The following is a 21,465-nucleotide window of genomic DNA, read 5'->3' on the forward strand; positions in this document are numbered from 1 at the left end:
TTTTATCCTACTTTATTTTGTCTTCTTCCTTTCTTTCTTCCTTCCTTCCTCCCTTCCTTCCTTCCTTCCTCTCCTTTCTGTTTTTTTCTCCGTTTTTTTTGAGCCGTGTCGATTAAAGGCTCTTAGTGCTCCAGGCAGACATCAGGGCTGTGTCTGAGGTGGGAGAACCAACTTCAGGACACTGGTCCACAAGAGACCTCCCAGCTCCACACAATATCAAATGGTGAATATCTCCCAGAGATCTCCATCTCAACACCAAGACCCAGCTGCACTCAAGGACCAGCAACGTACAGTGCTGGACACCCTATGCCCAACAAATAGCAAGACAGGACTACAGCCCCATCCATTAGCAGAGAGGCTGCCTAAAATCATAATAAGGATACCGACATCCCAAAACACACCACCAAATGTGGACCTGCCCACCAGAAAGACAAGATCCAGCCTTATCCACCAGAACAGAGGCACTAGTCCCCCCAGCCAGGAAACCTACTCAGCCCACTGAACCAACCTTAGCCACTGGGGACAGTCACCAAAAACAATGGGAACTACGAACCTGAAGCCTGCAAAAAGGAGACCCCAAACACAGTAAGCAAAATGAAGACAGAAAAACACACAGCAGATGAAGGAGCAAGGTAAAAACCAACCAGGCCTAACAAATGAAGAGGAAATAGGCAATCTACCTGAAAAAGAATTCAGAATAATGATAGTAAAGATGATCCAAAATCTTGGATATAAAATAGACAAATTGCAAGAAACATTTAACAAGGACCTAGAAGAAATAAAGAATAAGCAAGCAATGATGAGCAACACAATAAATGAAATTAAAAATACTCCAGATGGGATCAATAACAGAATAACTGAGGCAGAAGGACGGATAAGTGACCTGGAAGATAAAATAGTGGAAATAACTACTGCAGAGCAGAAGAAAGGAAAAAGAATGAAGAGAACTGAGGACAGTCTCAGAGACCTCTGGGACAACATTAAACGCACCAACATTCGAATTATAAGGGTCCCAGAAAAGAAGAGAAAAAGAAAGAAACTGAAAAAATATTTGAAGAGATTGTAGTTGAAAACTTCCCTAATATGGGAAAGGAAATGGTCAATCAAGTCCAGGAAGCAGAGAGAGTCACATACAGGATAAATCCAAGGAGAAACACGCCAAGACACATATTAATCACACTATCAAAAATTAAACACACAGGGCTTCCCTGGTGGCGCAGTGGTTAAGAGTCCGCCTGCCGATGCAGGAGACACGGGTTCGTGCCCTGGTCCGGGAAGATCCCACATGCCGCGGAGCAACTGAGCCCGTGAGCCATGGCCGCTAGGCCTGCGTGTCCGGAGCCTGTGCTCCGCAACGGGAGAGGCCACAACAGTGAGAGGCCCGCATACCACAAAAAAAAAAAAAAAAAAAAAAAAAAAAAAATTAAACACACAAAAAAATATTAAAAGCAGCAAGGGAAAAACAACAAATAACACAGAAGGGAATCCCCATAAGGTTAACAGGTGATCTTTCAGCAGAAACGCTGCAAGTTAGAAGGGAGTAGCAGGACATATTTAAAGTGATGAAGGAGAAAAACCTACAACCAAAATTACTCTACCCAGCAAGGATCTCATTCAGATTTGATGGAGAAATTAAAACCTTTACAGACAAGCAAAAGCTGAGAGAGTTCGGCGCCACCAAACCAACTTTACAACAAATGCTAGAGGAACTTCTCTAGCCAAAAAACACAAGAGAAGGAAAAGACCTACAATAACAAACCCGAAACAATTAAGTAAATGGTAATAGGAACATACATATCGATAATTACCTTAAATGTAAATGGTTTAATGCTCCCATCAAAATACACAGATTGGCTGAATGGATACAAAACAAGACCCATATATATGCTGCCTACAAGAGACCCATTTCAGACCTAGGGACACATACAGACTGAAAGTGAGGGGATGGAAAAAGATATTCCATGCAAATGGAAATCAGAAGAAAGCTGGAGTAGCAATTCTCATATCAAACAAAATAGATGTTAAAATAAAAACTATTATAAGAGACAAAGAAGGACACTACATAATGATCAAGGGATCGATCCATGAAGAAGATATAACAATTGTAAATATTTATGCACCCAACATAGGAGCACCTCAATACATAAAGCAAATACTTACAGCCATAAAAGGGGAAATCGACAGTAACACAATCATAGTAGGGGACTTTAGCACCCCACTTTCACCAATGGACAGATCATCCAAAATGAAAATAAATAAGGAAACACAAGCTTTAAATGATACGTTACACAAGATGGACTTAATTGGTATTTATAGGAAATTCCATCCAAAACCAACAGAAAACACATTTTTCTCAAGTGCTCATGGAACATTCTCCAGAATCGATCATATATTGGGTCACAAATCTAGCCTTGGTAAATTTAAGAAAACTGAAATCGTATCAACTATCTTTTCTGAACACAACGCTATGAAACTAGATATCAATTACACGAAAAGATCTGTAAAAAATACAAACACATGGAGGCTAAAGAATACACTGCTTAATAACGAAGTGATCACTGAAGAAATCAAAGAGGAAATAAAAAAATACTTAGAAACAAATGACAATGGAGACACGACAACCCAAATCCTACGGGATGCAGCAAAAGCAGTTCTAAGAGGGTAGTTTATAGCAATACAATCCTACCTTAAGAAACAGGAAACATCTCGAATAAACAACCTAACTTTGCACCTAAAGCAATTAGAGAAAGAAGAACAAAAAAACCCCAAATTTAGCAGGAAAGAAATCATAAAGATCAGATCAGAAATAAATGAAAAAGAAATGAAGGACATGACAGCAAAGATCAATAAAACTAAAAGCTGGTTCTTTGAGAAGATAAATAAAGTTGAAAAACCATTAGCCAGACTCATCAAAAAAAGAAGGGAGAAGACTCAAATCAATAGAATTAGAAATGAAAAAGGAGAAGTAACAACTGACACTGCAGAAACACAAAAGATTATTAGAAATTACTACAAGCTACTGTATGCCAATAAAATGGACAACCTGGAAGAAATGGACAAATTCTTAGAAATGCACATCCTGCCGAGACTAAACCAGGAAGAAATAGAAAACATGAACAGACCAATCACAAGCACCGAAATTGAAACTGTGATTAAAAATCTTCCAACAGGGCTTCCCTGGTGGCACAGTGGATGAGAATCCGCCTGTGGATGCAGTAGACACGGGTTCGTGCCCTGGTCCAGGAAGATCCCACATGCCACGGAGCAACTAAGCCCATGAGCCATGGCCGCTAGGCCTGCGCATCCGGAGCCTGTGCTCTGCAACGGGAGAGACCACAACAGTGAGAGGCCCGCATACCACCAAAAAAAAAAAAAAAATCTTCCAACAAACAAAAGCCCAGGACCAGATGGCTTCACAGGCGAATTCTATCAAACATTTAGAGAAGAGCTAACACCTATCCTTCTCAAACTCTTCCAAAAGATAGCAGAGGGAGGAACACTCCCAAACTCATTCTATGAGGCCACCATCACCCTGATACCAAAACCAGACAAAGACGTCACAAAGAAAGAAAACTACAGGCCAATATCACTGATGAACATAGATGCAAAAATCCTCAACAAAATACTAGCAAACAGAATCCAACAGCACATTAAAAGGATCATACACCATGATCAAGTGGGGTTTATCCCAGGAATGCAAGGATTCTTCAATATACGCAAATCAATCAACATGATACACCATATCAACAAAACTGAAGGAGAAAAACCATATGATCATCTCAATAGATGCAGAGAAAGCTTTTGACAAAATTCAGCACCCATTTATGATAAAAACCCTGCAGAAAGTAGGCATACAGGGAACTTTTCTCAACATAATAAAGGCCATATAAGACAAACCCACAGCCAACATCATCCTCAAGGGTGAAACACTGAAACCATTTCCACTAAGATCAGGAACAAGACAAGGTTGCCCACTCTCACCACTCTTATTCAACATAGTTTTGGAAGTTTTAGCCACAGCAATCAGAGAAGAAAAAGAAATAAAAGGAATCCAAATCAGAAAAGAAGAAGTAAAGCTGTCACTGTTTGCAGATGCCATGATACTATACATAGAGAATCCTAAGGATGCTACCAGAAAACTACTAGAGCTAATCAATGAATTTGGTAAAGTAGCAGGATACAAAATTAATGCACAGAAATCTCTGGTATTCTTATACACTAATGATGAAAAATCTGAGAGTGAAATTAACAAAACACTCCCATTTACCACTGTAACAAAAAGAATAAAAATATCTAGGAATAACCTACATAAGGAGACAAAAGACCTGTATGCAGAAAATTATAAGACACTGATGAAAGAAATTAAAGATGATACAAATAGATGGAGAGATATACCATGTTCTTGGATTGGAAGAATCAACATTGTGAAAATGACTCTACTACCCAAAGCAATCTACAGATTCAATGCAATCCCTATGAAACTACCACTGGCATTTTTTTATAGAACTAAACAAAAAATTTCACAATTTGTATGGAAACACAAAGGACCCCGAATAGCCAAAGCAATCTTGAGAACGAAAAATGGAGCTGGAGGAATCAGGCTCCCTGACTTCAGACTATACTACAAGGCTACAGTAATCAAGACTGTATGGTACTGGCACAAAAACAGAAATATAGATGAATGGAACAGGATAGAAATCCCAGAGATAAAGCCACACACATATGGTCACCTTATCTTTGATAAAGGAGGGAAGGATATACAGTGGAGAAAAGACAGCCTCTTCAATAAGTGGTGCTGGGAAAACTGGACAGCTACATGTACAAGTATGAAATTAGAACACTCCCTAACACCACACACAAAAATAAACTCATAATGGGTTAAAGACCTACATGTAAGGCCAGACACTATCAAACTCTTACAGGAAAACATAGGCAGAACACTCTATGACATAAATCACAGCAAGATCCTTTTTGACCCACCTCCTAGAGAAATGGAAATAAAAACAAAAATAAACAAATGGGACCTAATGAAACTTAAAAGCTTTTGCACAGCAAAGGAAACCATAAACAGGACCAAAAGACAACCCTCAGAATGGGAGAAAATAGTTGCAAATGAAGCAAGTGACAAAGGATTAATCTCCAAAATTTATAAGCAACTCATGCAGCTCAATAACAAAAAAAAAACCAATCCAAAAATGGGCAGAAGAACTAAATAGACATTTCTCCAAAGAATATATACAGATTGCCAACAAACACGTGAAAGAATGCTCAACATCATTAATCATTAGAGAAATGCAAGTCAAAACTACAATGAGATATCATCTCACATCGGTCAGAATGGCCATCATCAAAAACTCTAGAAACAATCAATGCTGGAGAGGGTGTGAAGAAAAGGGAACACTCTTGCACTGCTGGTGGGAATGTAAATTGATACAGCCACTATGGAGAACAGTATGGAGTTTCCTTAAAAAACTATAAATAAAACTACCATATGACCGAGCAATCCCACTCCTGGGCATATACCCTGAGAAAACCATAATTAAAAAAGTGTCATGTACCAAAATGTTCATTGAAGCTCTATTTACAATAGCCAGGACATGGAAGCAACCTAAGTGTCCATCAACAGACGAATGGATAAAGAAGATGTGGCACATATATACAATGGAATATTACTCAGCCATAAAAAGAAATGAAACTGAGTTATTTGTAATGAGGTGGATAAACCTGGAGTCTGTCATACAGACTCACTCTGTATGACTTCACTCTGTCATGCAGAGTGAAGTAAGTCAGAAGGAGAAAAATAAATACCATATGCTAACACATATATATGGAATCTAAGGAAAAAAAAAATGTCATGAAGAGACTAGGAGTAGGACGGGAGTAAAACACAGACCTACTAGAGCATGGACTTGAGAATATAGGGAGGGGGAAGGGTAAGCTGGGACGAAGTGAGAGAGTAGCATGGACATATATACACTACCAAACGTAGGGTGGATAGCTCGTGGGAAGCAGCAGCATGGCACAGGGAGATCAGCTCGGTGCTTTGTGAACTAGAGGGGCGGGACAGGGAGGGTGGGAGGGAGGGAGATGCAAGAGGGAAGAGATATGGGAACATGTGTATAACTGATTCACTTTGTTGTAAAGCAGAAACTAACACACCATTGTATAACAGTTATACTCCAATAAAGATGTTAAAAAAAAAAGTCCATACTACCCAAAGCAATCTACACATTTAATGCAATCCCTATCAAAATATCCATGACGTTTTCAACAGAACCAAAATAAATAACCCTAAAATTTATGTGTACCACAAAAGACCCTGAATTACTAAAGCAATCTTAAGAAAAAAGCAAAAAGCTTGAGGTAACATGCTCCCTGATTTTGGACTATACTACAAAGCTACAGTAATCAAAGAAGCATGGTACTGCCATAAAAACAGACACATAGATCAAATGAACAGAATAAAGAGCTCAGAAATAAACCCATGCACTTATTTTCAATTAATCTTTGTCAAAGGATGCAAGAATATACAGTGGAGATAAGACAGTCTCTTCAATAAGTGGTGCTGGGAAAACTGGACAGCTACATGTAAAAGAATAATATTTGAAAATTTCCTCACACTGTATACAAAAATAAACTCAATGGACTAAAGACCTACTTGTAAGAATGGAGACCATATAACTCCTAGTAAAGAACATAGGCAGAAAACTCTTGGACATAAATTGTAGCAATATTTTTTATGGATCTACTAAGGCAAAAGAAACAAAAGTGAAAATGAACAAATAGGACCTAATTAAATTTGAGCTTTGGCACAGCAAAGGAAACCATCAACAAAATGAAAACACAACCTACTGAATGGAATAAAATATATGCATATAATATGAGTGATAAAGGGTTGTTATCCACAATGTACAAATAGCTCATACCACTCGGTATCAGAAAAACAAATGACCCGATTAAAAAATGGGCATGGGCTTCCCTGGTGGCGCAGTGGTTGAGAGTCTGCCTGCCAATGCAGGGGACAGGGGTTCGTGCCCCGGTCTGGGAAGATCCCACATGCCCCAGAGCAGCTAGGCCCGTGAGCCATGGCCTTTGAGCCTGCGCATCTGCAGCCTGTGCTCCGTAATGGTAGAGGCCACAACAGTGAGAAGCCCGTGTTTTGGGAAAAAAAAAAAAAAAGAAGGGCAGAAGACTTGAATAGACACTTTTCCAAAGAATACATACATATGGCCAATGGGCACATGAAAAGATGTTTAACACTGAAAAGATGTTTAACACTGATAATCATCAGAGAATGCAAATCAAAACCACAATGAGAGAGTGGCTATCACACTCAAACCTGTCAGAGTGGCTATCATCAAAAAGACCACAAATTATAAATGTTGGTGAGTATGTGGAGAAAGGGGAACCCTTGTATATTGTTGGTAGGAATGTAACTTGGTGCTGCTACTCTGGAAATCAGTATGGAAGTTCCTCAAAAAAAAGAAAGAAAGAAAAAATGAAACTACCATGTGAGATCCAGAAATTCTACTTGTGGATATATATCCAAAGAAAACAAAACTACTAATTTGAAAAGATACATGTACCCCCATGTTCAGAGGATCATTATTTACATTTGCTAAGACATGGAAGCAACCAAAGTGTCCATCAATAGAAAAATTCATAAAGGAGATGTGGTGTATATATACAATGGAATATTACTCAGCCATAAAAATGAATAAAGTTCTGCCATTTGCCACAACATGGATGGATCTAGAGAGTATTATGCTCAGCGAAGTAAGCCAGACTGAGAAGGACAAAGACTGATGTTATCACTTATGTAGAATCTAAAAAGTTAAACAAACAAATGTATATAACAAAACAGAAACAGATCCACAGATACTCAGAACAAACTAGTGGTTACCAGTGGAGAGAGGGGAGGGGGGGAGGGACAAGACAGGGATGGGGTGAGATTAAGAGATATAAACTACTGTTTATAAAATAGATAAGCAACAAGGATGTATAGCACAGGGAAATACAGCCATTATTTTGTAACAACTATAAAAATCTTGAATCACTGTGTTGTACACTTGAAACTAACAAAATAATGTAAATCAACTGTACTTTAATAAGAAAAAAGATTGTATTGGAGTGGGTAGTCTATCTTAACATAGGCACAAGGTGAGTGATATTTAATATAAAATTAATAATGTGTTAGTTTTATTTTTGGTTTATAACTTTGTTTTCAAACAATTACATTACCATATCAAATGCCTCTCTCTCTCATAATTTGAGAAACTGCGTATCACCCTATTACCACAGGTAAGTGACTTTTTACAAAAATGTAACAGTGTTTCCAAGTCTGTATTATGAATATGACTGTAATACTCTATGCCATTAAAATTTTATAATAATTCATTCAAGCTAGCCCTCTATGGGCTAGAAGAAATTGTATTATTACAGTAGGCTACCATTAAGCAATCATATTGCTACTTCTTTGTTATCAATGCATGAATCGTTATTCCTGTAAGTAAAAATAAATTTTTTTACATAATTTTTTCATTTTTAATGTTGGTGTTAGTAGTACATATAACTTCTACTGTATTTTGTATCATATAATGCAATATTGACAATATTGATATAGGTAGGTACTGACTGACAGAGGATTCATCTTGTCAACAGATGACATAAACTTATGGTATCAGTAAATACAGTACAGTACTGTAAATGTATTTTCTTTTCCTTATGATTTTCTTAATCTTTTCTCTTCTCCTTATTGTAAGAATATAGTATATACTACATGTACAAAATACGTGTTGATTGACTGTTTATGTTATCAGTGAGGGTTCTTGTCAACAATATTAGTAGTTGGATTTAGGGGGAGTCAAAAGTTTTAAACAGGAGTCAAGATGGCGGAGTAGGTGGACACAAGGTTTGTGTCTTCTCAGAAGTAGGGCATCTACTAGGCACTGGTGGGGGACCTTGGACACCTAAGGGGATGGGAGGAATCCCCGTGCGACCAGGTAGGACGTGGGAGGGGGAAGAAAAGTGGAGGTGGGATGGGACCAATGCCCCTGAGGGGGAGCTGGGGGAGGGGAGAGACTCCCATGCTTGGAGTGGCCCACTCATGGCATGGGGAGCGGAGGGGATGGAGAGGGACCTTTGGAGGGTCGGGGGATCAGAAGGGAACATCGCCAGTGTCTCCCCCACCCCCTCAGACCCCGGAAAGCCTGCTGGGGTCCTGGGCCTGAGCCCCCTACCCCTAGGGCCCCCTGCACCCGACTGGGACCCGGTTTGAGCCCTGCCCCCCCCAAACCAAGGTCTTTTTTGGCCGTGTGGGTCTTGGGCCTAAAGCCCCCCACCCACCAGAAGGCCTCTTCCAGCTGTGTGGGTCCTGGGCCTAAGGGCCCCCACATACAAACTAAGGCATCTCTGGCTCTTTTTTTTTTTTTAACTTTTATCTTTTAATTTTCTTAATTTTATTTTTTCATTTAATTTTAATTTTTTTATTTTTTTGCTGTGCTGGTCATGTTTTGCTGTGTTGTGGTTTAATTTTAATTTTTCTAATTTTATTTTTTATTCTTTGTTATTGTTCTGTTCTTTTTTATTCATTGCCCTTTTTTTTCTTTTGCCATGCCACATGGCTTGTGGGGTCCTGGTTCTCAGGCTGGGGTTGGGCCTGAGCTCCTGTGGAGGCAGTGCCAAGTCCAAACCACTGGACTAACAGAGAACCTCAGGCCCCAGAGACTATTAATACGTGTGAGTTCTCCCAGAGGTACTCATCTTGGCACTTAGACCTTAATAGGTGTGAGTTCTCCCAGAGGTCCTCATCTTGGCACTTAGACCTGTCTCCAATCAACTGCCTGCAGACCCCAGTGCTGGACGCCTCAGGCCAAACAACCAGTAAGACAGGAACACAGCCCCACCCATTAAAAAAAATGAGACAACAAAAAAATTGGTTAGAGATGAAGGAGGAAGGTAAAAACCTACAAGACCAAATAAATGAAGAGGAAATAGGCAACATACCTGAAAAAGAATTAAGAGTAATGACAGTAAAGATGATCCAGAATCTCAGAAATAGAATGGAGGCACGGATCAAGAAAATACAAGAAATGTTTAACAAGGATCCAGAAGAACTAAAAAACAGTGATGAATAACACAATAAATGAGATGAAAAATACACTAGAAGGAATCAACAACATAATAACTGAGGCAGAAGAACAAATATGTGAGCTGGAAGATAGAATGGTACAAATAACTGCCAAGGAGCAGAAAAAAGAATGAAAAGGAGGGAGGACACTCTCAGAGACCTCTGGGACATTAAATGCACAAACATTCAAATTATAGGTGTCCAAGAGAAAGAGAAAGGGTCTGAGAAAACATTTGAAGAGATTATAGTCAAAAACGTCCCCTAACATGGGAAAGGAAATAGTCACCCAAGTCCAAGAAGCGCAGAGAGTTCCATACAGGATAAACCCAAGGAGAAACACTCTGAGACACATATTAATCAAACTAACAAAAATTGAATTCAAAGAAAAAATATTAAAAACAGCAAGAGAAGAGCAACAAATAACATACAAGGGAATCCTCAAAAGGTTAAGAGTTGATCTTTCAGCAGAAACTCTGCAGGCCAGAAGGGAGTGGCAGGATATATTTAAAGTGATGAAATGGTAAAACCTACAACCAAGATTACCCAGCAAGGATCATATTTAGATTCGACAGAGAAATCAAAAGCTTTACAGAAAAGCAAAAGCTATGAGAATTTAGCACCCCCAAACCAGCTTTACAACAAATGCTAAAGGAACTTCTCTAGGCAGGAAACACAATAGAAAAAAAAGACCCACAAAAACAAACCCAAAACAATTAAGAAATTACCTTGAACGTAAATGAATTAAATGCTCCAACCAAAAGACACAAACAGGCTCAGTGGATACAGAAACAAGGCCTGTTTGGGACTTCCTTGGTGGTCCAGTGGTTAAGACTCCGTGCTACCAATGCAGGGGGTATGGGTTTGATCCCTGGTCAGGGAACTAGATCCTTCATGCTGTAGCTAAAGATCCTGCGTGCCACAGCTAAGACCCAGCACAGCCAAATAAATAAAACAAACAAACAAACAAGACCTGTTTATATGCTGTCTACAAGAGACCCACTTCAGACCTAGGAACACATAAAGACTGAAAGTAAGGGAATGGAAAAGATATTCTGTGCAAATGGAAATCAAAAGAAAGCTTGAGGGCTTCCCTGGTGGTGCGGTGGTTGAGAGTCTGCCTGCCGACGCAGGGGATGCGGGTTCGTGCCCCAGGCCGGGAAGATCCCACATGCCGCGGAGCGGCTGGGCCCGTGAGCCATGGCCGCTGAGCCTGCGCGTCCGGAGTCTGTGCTCCACAACGCGAGAGGGCACAACGGTGAGAGGCCCACGTACCGCAAAAAAAAAAAAAAAAAAAAAAAAAGAAAAAAAAAGAAAGCTTGAGTAGCAATACTCATGTCAAATAAAATAGACTTTAAAATAAAGACTGTTATAAGAGACGAGAAGGACACTACATAATGATCAAGGGATCAAAGAACAAGATATAACTATTATAATATTTATGCACCCAACATAGGAGCACCTCAATACATAAGGCAAATGCTAAAAACCATAAAAGGGGAAATCGACAGTAACACAATAATAGTGTGTTAACACCCCATTTACACCAATAGGCAGATCATCCAGACACAAAATAAATAAGGAAACACAAGCTTTAAATGATACAAAAGACCAGACAGACTTAATTGATATTTATAGGACATTCCACCCAAAAGACACTTTCTTCTCAAGTGCACACGGAACATTCTCCAGGACAGATGACATCTTTGGTCACAAATCAAGCCTTGGTAAGTTTAACAAAACTGACATTGTATCAAGCATCCTTTCTGATCACAACACTGAGATTAGAAATCAGTTTATGAAAAAAACTGTAAAAAACACAAACACCCGAAGGCTAAATAATACACTACTAACTAACCAAGAGATCACTGAAAAAATCAAAGAGGAAGTAAGAAAATACATAGAACCAAATGACAACGAAAACATGAGCACCAAAACGACTGGACTCAGCAAAAGCAGTTCTAACAGGGAAGTTTATACCAATTCAGTCTCACTTCAAGAAACAAGAAAAATCTCAAACACTCTAACCGTACGCCTAAAGCAACTAGACAAAGAACAAAAAAAATGCTGAAGTTAGTATAAGGAAACAAATCATAAAGATCAGAGCAGAAATAAATGAAATCGAAATGAAGAAAACAATAGCAAAGATCAATAAAACTAAAAGTTGGTTCTTTGAGAAGATAAACAAAATTGATAAACCCTTAGCCAGACTCACCAAGAAAAAATCGGAGAGGGTTAGGACCCGCGCAAAAGGGGAGAGGCACCACATGGAAAAGGGGGCCTCTGGAGTGTGGAGTTCCCGAGTTTGGAGTTTCAAGATGGCAGAGGAGAGTAAGACGTGGAGATCACCTTCCTCCCTAGAAATACATTAAAAATACATCTACATGTGGAACAGCTCATACAGAACACCTACTGAACACTGGCAGAAGACCTCAGACTTCCCAAAAGCCAGGTGGCTGAGAGACTCCTGGTGCTCCAGCCAGTTGTCAGGCCTGAGCCTCTGAGGTGGGAGAGCCAAGTTCAGGACATTTGTCCACCAGAGACCTCCTGGCCCCCTGTAATAGCAAATGGCGAAAGCTCTCTCAGAGATCTCCATCTCAACGCTAAGACCCAGCTCCACTCAACAACCAGCAAGCTCCAGTGCTTGACACCCTATGCCAAACAAATAGCAAGACAGGAACACAACCCCACCCATTAGCAGAGAGGCTGCCTAAAATGTTCACAGACACCCCAAAACAGACCCCGGACATGGTCCTGCCCACCAGAAAGACAAGATCCAGCCTCATCCACCAGAACACACACACCAGTCCCCTCCACCAGGAAGAACTACGAACTTGCAGCTTGCAGAAAGGAGACCCCAAACACAATAAGTTAAGCAAAACAGAAAGACAGAAATACACAGCAGAAGGAGCAATGTAAAAACCCACCAGACCAAACAAATGAGGAAATAGGCGGTCTACCTGAAAAAGAATTCAGAGTAATGATAGTAAAGATGATCCAAAATCTTGGAAATAGAATGGAGAAAATACAAGAAACTTTAACAAGTACCTAGAAGAACTAAAGAGCAAACAGACAATGATACACAACACAATAAATGAAATTTAAAATTCTCTAGAAGGAATCAATAGCAGAATAACTGAGGCAGAAGAATGGATAAGTGACCTGGAAGATAAAATACTGGAAGTAACTACTGCAGAGCAGAATAAAGAAGAAAATAATACAAAGAATTGCAGACAGTCTCAGAGACCTCTGTGACAACATTAATCGCACCAACATTTGAATTATAGGGGTCCTAGAAGAAAAAGAGAAAAAGAAAGGGACTGACAAAATATTTGAAGAGATTATAGTTGAAAACTTCCCTAATATGGGAAAGGAAATAGTCAATCAAGTCCAGGAAGCACAGAGAGTCCCATACAGGAAAAATCCAAGGAGAAACACACCAAGACACATATTAATCACACTATCAAAAATTAAACACAAAGAAAAAAATATTAAAAGCAGTAAGGGAAAAGTAACAAATAACATACAAGGGAATACCCATAACGTTAAGAGGTGATCTTTCATCAGAAACTCTGCAAGTTAGAAGGGAGTGGCAGGACATATTTAAAGTGATGAAAGAGGAAAACCTACAACAAAGATTACTCTACCCAGCAAGGATCTCATTTAGATTTGACGGAGAAATTAAAACCTTTACAGACAAGTAAAAGCTAAGAGAATTCAGCACCACCAAACCAGCTTTACACCAAATCCTAAAGGAACTTCTCTAGGCAGTAAACACAAGCGAAGGAAAAGACCCACAATAACAAACCCAAAACAATTAAGAAAATGGTAATAGGAACACACACATTGATAACCACATTAAATGTAAATGGTTTTAATCTGCAACCAAAAGACACACACTGACTGAATGCATACAAAAACAAGACCTGTATATATCCTGTCTACAAGAGACCCACTTCAGACCTAGGGACACATACAGACTGAAAGTGAGGGGATGGAAAAAGATATTTCATGCAAATGGAAGTCAGAAGAAAGCTGGAGTAGCAATTCTCATTCAGACAAAATAGACTTTAAAATAAAAACTATTACAAGAGACAAAGAAGGACACTACATAATGATCAAGGGATCGATCCATGAAGAAGATATATCAATTGTAAATATTTATGCACCCAACATAGGACCACCTCAATACATAAGGCAAATACTTACAGCCATAAAAGGGGAAATCGACAGTAACACAATCATAGTAGGGGACTTTAACACCCCACTTTCACCAATGGACAGATCATCCAAAATGAAAATAAATAAGGAAACACAAGCTTTAAATGACACATTAAACAACATGGACTTAATTGATATTTATAGGACATTCCATCCAAAAACAACAGAATACACATTTTTCTCAAGTGCTCATGAACATTCTCCAGGATCATATCTTGGGTCACAAATCTAGCCTTGGTAAATTTAAGAAAATTGAAATCATATCAACTATCTTTTCCGACCACAAAGCTATGAGACTAGATATCAATTACAGGAAAAGATCTGTAAAAAATACAAAAACATGGAGACTAAACAACACACTAATAACGAAGTGATCACTGAAGAAATCAAAGAGGAAATCAAAAAACACCTAGAAACAAATGACAGTGGAGACATGACAACCCCAAACCTATGGGATGCAGCAAAAGCAGTTCTAAGAGGGAAGTTTATAGCAATACAATCCTACCTTAAGAAACAGGAAACATCTCAAATAAACAACCTAACCTTGCACCTAAAGCAATTAGAGAAAGAAGAAAAAAAACCCCAAATTTAGCAGAAGGAAAGAAATCATAAAGATCAGATCAGAAATAAATGAAAAAGAAATGAAGGAAATGATAGCAAAGATCAATAAAACTAAAAGCTGGTTCTTTGAGAAGATAAACAAACAAACAAAAAAAGCTTCAGTAAATTAGGAATAAAAGGGAACTTCCACACTCTAATAAAGAATATCTACAAAAAATCTTACAGAAAGTGAGAAAATGATGAACACAGAATTCAGAATCGGTAAATGCAGATGGGGATCATGTGGGAAAGAACCACACAGATATAAGTAAATAATTGTCAAGGTCCTAATTTTTAACTTGAGTGTGGGCTCCCATGGATCTTTATGCTATTACTAACTGAACAAACAAACATGCATGGACCAGTGATGAGGGTATGTCTTAAATCAGTGAGTCTCAAAGTGTGGTTCCTGCAGCATCAGCATTCCCTAGAAACTTGCAAAACATGCAAGTACTCAAGCCCCACCCCTACTGACTCAGCAACTTCAGGGGTGGGGCCCAGCAAATGTGTTTTAACAAGCCCTCCAGGTGATTCTGATGCAGGCTAAAGATAGAGCACCACTGTCATACACTAAGAATTCAAATGTATCCAAGTCTGAACACCTATAGTCCAACTAACAAAAGAGAAAGCCAAGCTGAGGGATGAAGCTGTACAGCTGGCTCATGAGAGATGACTGTCAAACTTTCTCATTTAGCTGAGTTTAAACTAGATGAGTAGGATGCTGAACATGACTCCCTTGCTTCATGATGCCCTGGTAACAAATCTAGAAGGGAGAAAATGAAGCCTATTACACTATTAAAATCAATAGTAATCCTGAACCCTAGAAACTTGTTACACCTCAATGTTGTGCCACATTTTATTGTGTAGATCCAAAGTCAGAACCACTTTTAGAAAGTAGTGTGACTTCTGCAAATGGGGAGAATAACCTCTAAGAGGTTTTCCTACAATTTGAAATTAGGGGGAAAAACACTGATCGGCACAGCACAGGTAACTGCCAGAAAAGTCTAGAGAGGAGAAAGAATGTAGGCTTGTGTGTTGAGAACTACTGGACATTGCTGCCCAAAACAAAGTACAATTTTTGGAGTGTAGTATATCTCTGTAAAAGTCACACTAGAAGCATGTTGTCTTCCAGATAAGAATTATACCTTATGAACCTCTGCCAACTCATGGTCCATCCTTGCAGCCCTCTTTAGAAAACCATCTTTGGTGGTAGTGACTTTGGGTTTTGGAGGTCTGATTCGGGGTTGTGTCACAAAATCTGGGAGACATGACTCAAGTTCAACTAATCCTGTAGGAAGGAAGTACATGTTTAGTATCCGGTGCTTAAATACATCATTTGAAAGCATGCTGTTAATTTTAGTAGCTGTTTGCCAAGTGGTTTCATTTAGAATTATTGATAAGGTGTATCTCATATAATTGAATTGTCCCTGAAATATAAAGGAAATTTCTATATAATTAACTTATATTCTTTTTTTTTTTTTTCGGTACACAGGCCTGTCACTGCTGTGGCCTCTTCTGTTGTGGAGCACAGGCCCCGGACAAGCAGGCTCAGCGGCCATGGCCCACGGGCCCAGCCGCTCCGCGGCATGTGGGATCCTCCTGGACTGGGGCACGAACCCATGTCCCCTGCATCGGCAGGCAGACTCTCAACCACGGCGCCACCAGGGAAGCCCTAATTAACTTATATTCTTGATGACTTAGATCATACAATAAGAAATGCATTCTAAAATGAAAACATTGCCCTACAAAAATGTAACGTTCCACAATAAGACAGAAAATTAATGATCATATGAAACATGGCACCACCATTCTAAAGTGGATGTATACCAGGTTATCATATTCAGCTCTGGAGATGGTCACCCAGAGGTGTAAGTTCAACTGTGTGACCATCAACTCATGATCTTGGCCATGTGATACTCCAACCTCTCAACTGAAATTTAAATAATTTTAAAAAGCCTCTCTTGGACTTTAAAACAGGTATAACCCTCTCCACTAATTATCCCCTACTATCCATCCCCTTGCCCACTAGTTTTCTGGCATTTCTTCATAAAGAGCCAATTTCATTATATATTTGTTTGCTTCCCAAACCTGGTATAAAATTTTTTTCTATTTCATTTTTGCAAAACTTTGATTTTACTGACATTAAACATGTTTAAATGTTTAGTAGTTTACTGACTTTACTCCTTAATAAATTGTTGCATAGTGTATCCATTTATTTATTGGGGTCTTAGCAGTTTTTATTGGCTTCTATGAACTCATATTATTAATAATACTAAACATGTAATTGCTGTTTCTTGCAAATATTTTAATTTTTGATTAGCTTTTAATCTAAATTGCTATATTTAATATGTTTATATTTCTAAGATAATCCTCTTACACTAGAATTGTAATTATGTGAATTGCTTACCTTCATAGGTGTTGAGATAGTGGTTTTGTACTACAAAGTCCTCTGAGTTGTTGTCTGTGAAACGACCAAGGCGAGATAGAGGTCCATAGACCTGTGATGCATAATCAGAATAATCCTTGATGATATTTCTTCTCTCCAACTTCCCTTCTATATTCTTTCCCTTTCCCAAAAGTTTTCTGATTGCTAAAATAAAACATACCTCCATGACTATCTCCAAAATATTGTTCTGAATGGTCCAAATGCAGACTAGTAAACCATAGTTTTATTCAAAGGAAGGCTACTGAACTGAATAAATTTCATTATGATCACTCACTGCAGCCAGAACACTTAAAACACAGATCTGACATCTGTGTGATCTAGACTGTCATGAGACAGGTGGCCATGACAGAAGCTGAATCAGCTAGTGTTCTCAATTGGTACTCATCAAAAATCTTTTATAACTGCATTCTAAGCTCTGGGCCAGAAAGAGTTATTCAATGAAAGTTTGTCAAATGAATGAAAGAAACTCAAAGTAACTGAAAAATACATGTTCAATAGAGACTGAGGGAATTATTCTCTCCTAAGAGAATAATTAAAAGGGAAGGAAGACTACAGGTTCTTCAAAAATTTCTGTCCATCTTGGCTAACACCAGAATAAATCACAATATATCCAAGCTTATAGATTTCAGAATTGTTTGGCAGTCTCAGCTGTACACAATAGGAGTTTACTCATCTAAGGAGTCAGGCTTACTACTTCCACCTGTTCCTTTTCTTTCAATCCCATCACAGGCCCATCCCCTTTTGAAGGCTCTACATCATGCATTCTCAATGGGTGTAAAATAATATTATGAGATTTTGAAGTCACAATTGAAAGAGGTGGTTGTACTTGCCACTGCTGCCTTTTGGATGTTATTTATATTTGATCCTCAGTGCTTCTGTGTGTGACTTGGGATTTCATAATTACATAAAAATAGTTTACATTTTAATAGTCATTTATAAAAATTAGTCAACCCATCATTGGTTATATCTAGTACTGAAAAGAAAAAACTGTTGACTACATCTAAATGCATACCTAGCACCTAGTTAAGTAAAAATTCATTTTCTTACACACACAAAAAAATTCAGGGGCATATAACAGTGACAACAGATAACAGGAACCTGACTTATCTGGGCGTGGGGGTCCTTGAAGGTCTCCCCTGAGGAACTGACATTTGAGTTGTGCCTTAGCCTGGGTTCCCCCTCAGGCAGAACCTGAGACGAAGGCATGTGTACAGGTAGTTTATTTGGGAAGGTGATCCCAGAGGGCAAGAGAGAGGGACAGGAGGAGTAAAAAAATAAAAAGAGAAAGTAAGTCAACCCATCACTAGTTATATCAACCATTGAAAAGAAAAAATGTTGGCAGTATCTAAATGCATAGGTGCAGCTAGTTAAGTTAAAAGTTATTTTCTCACAACAAGAAAAAGTTTAAAAGTTCACTAAAAATAACTTTTAAGGAATTAATTTTTTGTAATTCTTTTGCTAGGAAAAATATTTTGAATAATTTTTAATGTGATTACATTGCTATTATTATGTGTATAAATTGCTAATTTGCATATATAAGCGATGCATTACAATTTTTATAAGTAAATTAATTATATTAAAAGTCACTCAGCAAATATAGCAAATAAAGCTAAATGCTAATATGTTAAATTTTCTTAATTTAAATTTTAATTAAAAATTTTTATTTATTCTTAATCCTCCATTGACTTCTCTTTTTATGTATAAAGTACAGATATATTTATAGTACATAAACAGATATACAGTATACCTGTGGTATTAAAATTTCATGGCAGGGGGATGAATTGGAAAAAAGATGTCTGAATGTCTTTTTTAGTGGAAACAATGAAAAAAAGGTTGAGAAACAGGGCTCTCTATCCAGGGCCTCAGCCCATGAATATGGGGAGTCCAACACCTACCCACACAATCACACACACGCCCCATAATGTCAATAACTTGACTACCTGTTAGAACATTATTACTTGATTTTCTTAGTGAGGAATTTTCCTCCACCCTTCTACTTTTGAGAAATAACTCATCTCCTGTTCCTTATCTATTAACACTAGGACCAAAAAAGAATTCTATCACAGTTAAATCAGGTTTGGTCAAAGACCCAAAGCAGAGCCAACTTTTCCATTCTCTTCACTGTTCATACTGCACCATCACCTGATACATGTGTGCGTTGAATCTGTGCCAACTTTGCCTCCTTCACCTGCTGCAGTTTAGACCACTGGGCATTCAAGCACGCCATGTTTACTTCATTTTGATTCTCATCACGCTTCTTCAGCAGCTCTTTTAGAACTTCCAGGCGAATCTCCTGCAGTCTTCAAGTAAATCACAAAACATAAAGAAGTCTATAATCTCTCAAATGGGGTGCTCTACTACAGAGAAAGGGAACACTTGCCATAAACAGAAGCTTCTCTTTGGGCTGGTATCATATTCATGTATCTTAAAAAGACCACTCTGGCAAAAGTGTGACAAATGAATTGGGGGTTTGGGGTGGCAACTCAATAGTGAGCCTCTGTATAAGAGGAATATGTATGGGTGTAGTTCTGAAGGACAAAAAAGAGTTTGCTAGGTAGATGGGGTAAAAAAGGGTTCTCCAGGCAGGTGGGCCTAAGTGAACAGCAGAATGTTTGTGTATAGTTCCAGGTCGACTGGTATTGCTGGAGGGTTAAGTAATAGGAGGAGTGAGAGAAAATGAGGTTGTGGCATGCAGCCTTAAGTGGTGAATGTGAAAATGCTAGCAGCTGACACATATAAGTATTCTTCGCTTCCCTTCCCCTCACCTTCACCTTGTTCTCCCAGGACTACCTTGCTTATGTGTACATATGACTTCAAAATTTGTACTTCAGCCCAGGTATTTCTGAACTAGAACTTCTATCTACTTGAATCTCCAGCTATATCCCCTGACAACCTCAAAAAAACCTCATTCATTTTATTGCCCCAGAAATCTACCCCTTCTCTTACCTTCTTCCCTCCTCTAATGATTCCTTCTCTAAAACACTTCTTATATCTGTTCCCTAGCCCATGTCTTTGTCATCTCTCTCCTGACTTGGACTCTGGTTTGTTAGTCTAGTCTTTCCTCCTTCCAATCTTTGTTCCACATAGCGGTCAAGCTTTTCCTTTCTAAAATGGAGATTTGAATATTTTACTTAAATATTTACACAGTAATTTATTCAGTCACTCATTTGTCAAATATTTATGCCAGGCAGGGAATAAACAATGGTGAACAAGATAAAATACATTGTCTCAAGAAGCACTGTTCTAGTGGAGTAGACATATAAACCAACATTTACAACACAGGGAGATACATACCAGGCCAAAAGAATGAAAAGATTTCTGTGGGAGAAGAAATGGCAGAGCACCTCTTCTAGCACTATTCTCAGTTGATCAAAGAGGAGGAGGGGGATGGTGGGGAAGCCTTCCTTCAGGAGCCATTAACTCAGCACTTGAGGATAAACAAGGGTTGAGATTTGCCACATTGACAAGGGAGAAGTGCAGCCTCAGCAGAGAGAGCTGAATATTCTACTCAAAAGGACTAGAGACAGAGCAAACATGTTATACTGGTGGAGGTTCTCAAAGTGAATATATATGGGAGGGTAGGGAAACAGTGACAAGTAAATACAGGGAGGTAGGTGTTTTTAAAAATAAGCACACACCAACAGTTCCCTTTCTTTCTAGAGTTGGAAATCCTAGGTTCAATTCTCAACTTCATCACTTATCTCAGCCTCTTCAGTCATAAAATGGGTGTAATAATAGTATCCATCCCCTAAGGTTGTTGTGAACATTAAATGAGTGAATGTACACAACATGCTAGAACAGTAGTTCTCAAACTTGAGCATACATCAGATAACCTGGAGGACTTGCTATGACACAAATTGCTGTGCCCCACCCCGATTCAGCAGGTCTGGGATGGAACCTGAGAATTTGCATTTCTAACAAGTTCCCAGGTAGGTGCTGATGTTACTCATCTGTGGACCACACTCTGAGAACTACTGGCTTAGAACTTAGCTCAAGCATGAAATAAGCACTCCGTAAATGTTGAATGCTTTATGAATATCATCATTATCATGTCCATCACCATCATCATCAT

General features: G+C 38.7%; 1 protein-coding gene across 2 annotated transcripts in view; it reads right to left on the minus strand.

Moving 5' to 3' along the window:
* Positions 1-21,465, minus strand: part of CFAP91 (cilia and flagella associated protein 91) — a 149,581-nt gene that overhangs the window by 63,215 nt on the left and 64,901 nt on the right. For both annotated transcript variants that reach the window (XM_059064733.2, XM_067035355.1), the window contains exons 8-10: positions 19,536-19,693; positions 17,355-17,537; positions 16,093-16,235 (exon numbers count right to left, since the gene is read on the minus strand). In XM_059064733.2, coding sequence (XP_058920716.1) covers positions 16,093-16,235; positions 17,355-17,537; positions 19,536-19,693 — 484 coding nt within the window. The remainder of the gene's footprint in view (positions 1-16,092; positions 16,236-17,354; positions 17,538-19,535; positions 19,694-21,465) is intronic.

The sequence above is a fragment of the Kogia breviceps genome, chromosome 5 (genome assembly GCF_026419965.1).
Source record: "Kogia breviceps isolate mKogBre1 chromosome 5, mKogBre1 haplotype 1, whole genome shotgun sequence".
In the NCBI taxonomy this organism is placed as follows: domain Eukaryota; kingdom Metazoa; phylum Chordata; class Mammalia; order Artiodactyla; family Physeteridae; genus Kogia; species Kogia breviceps.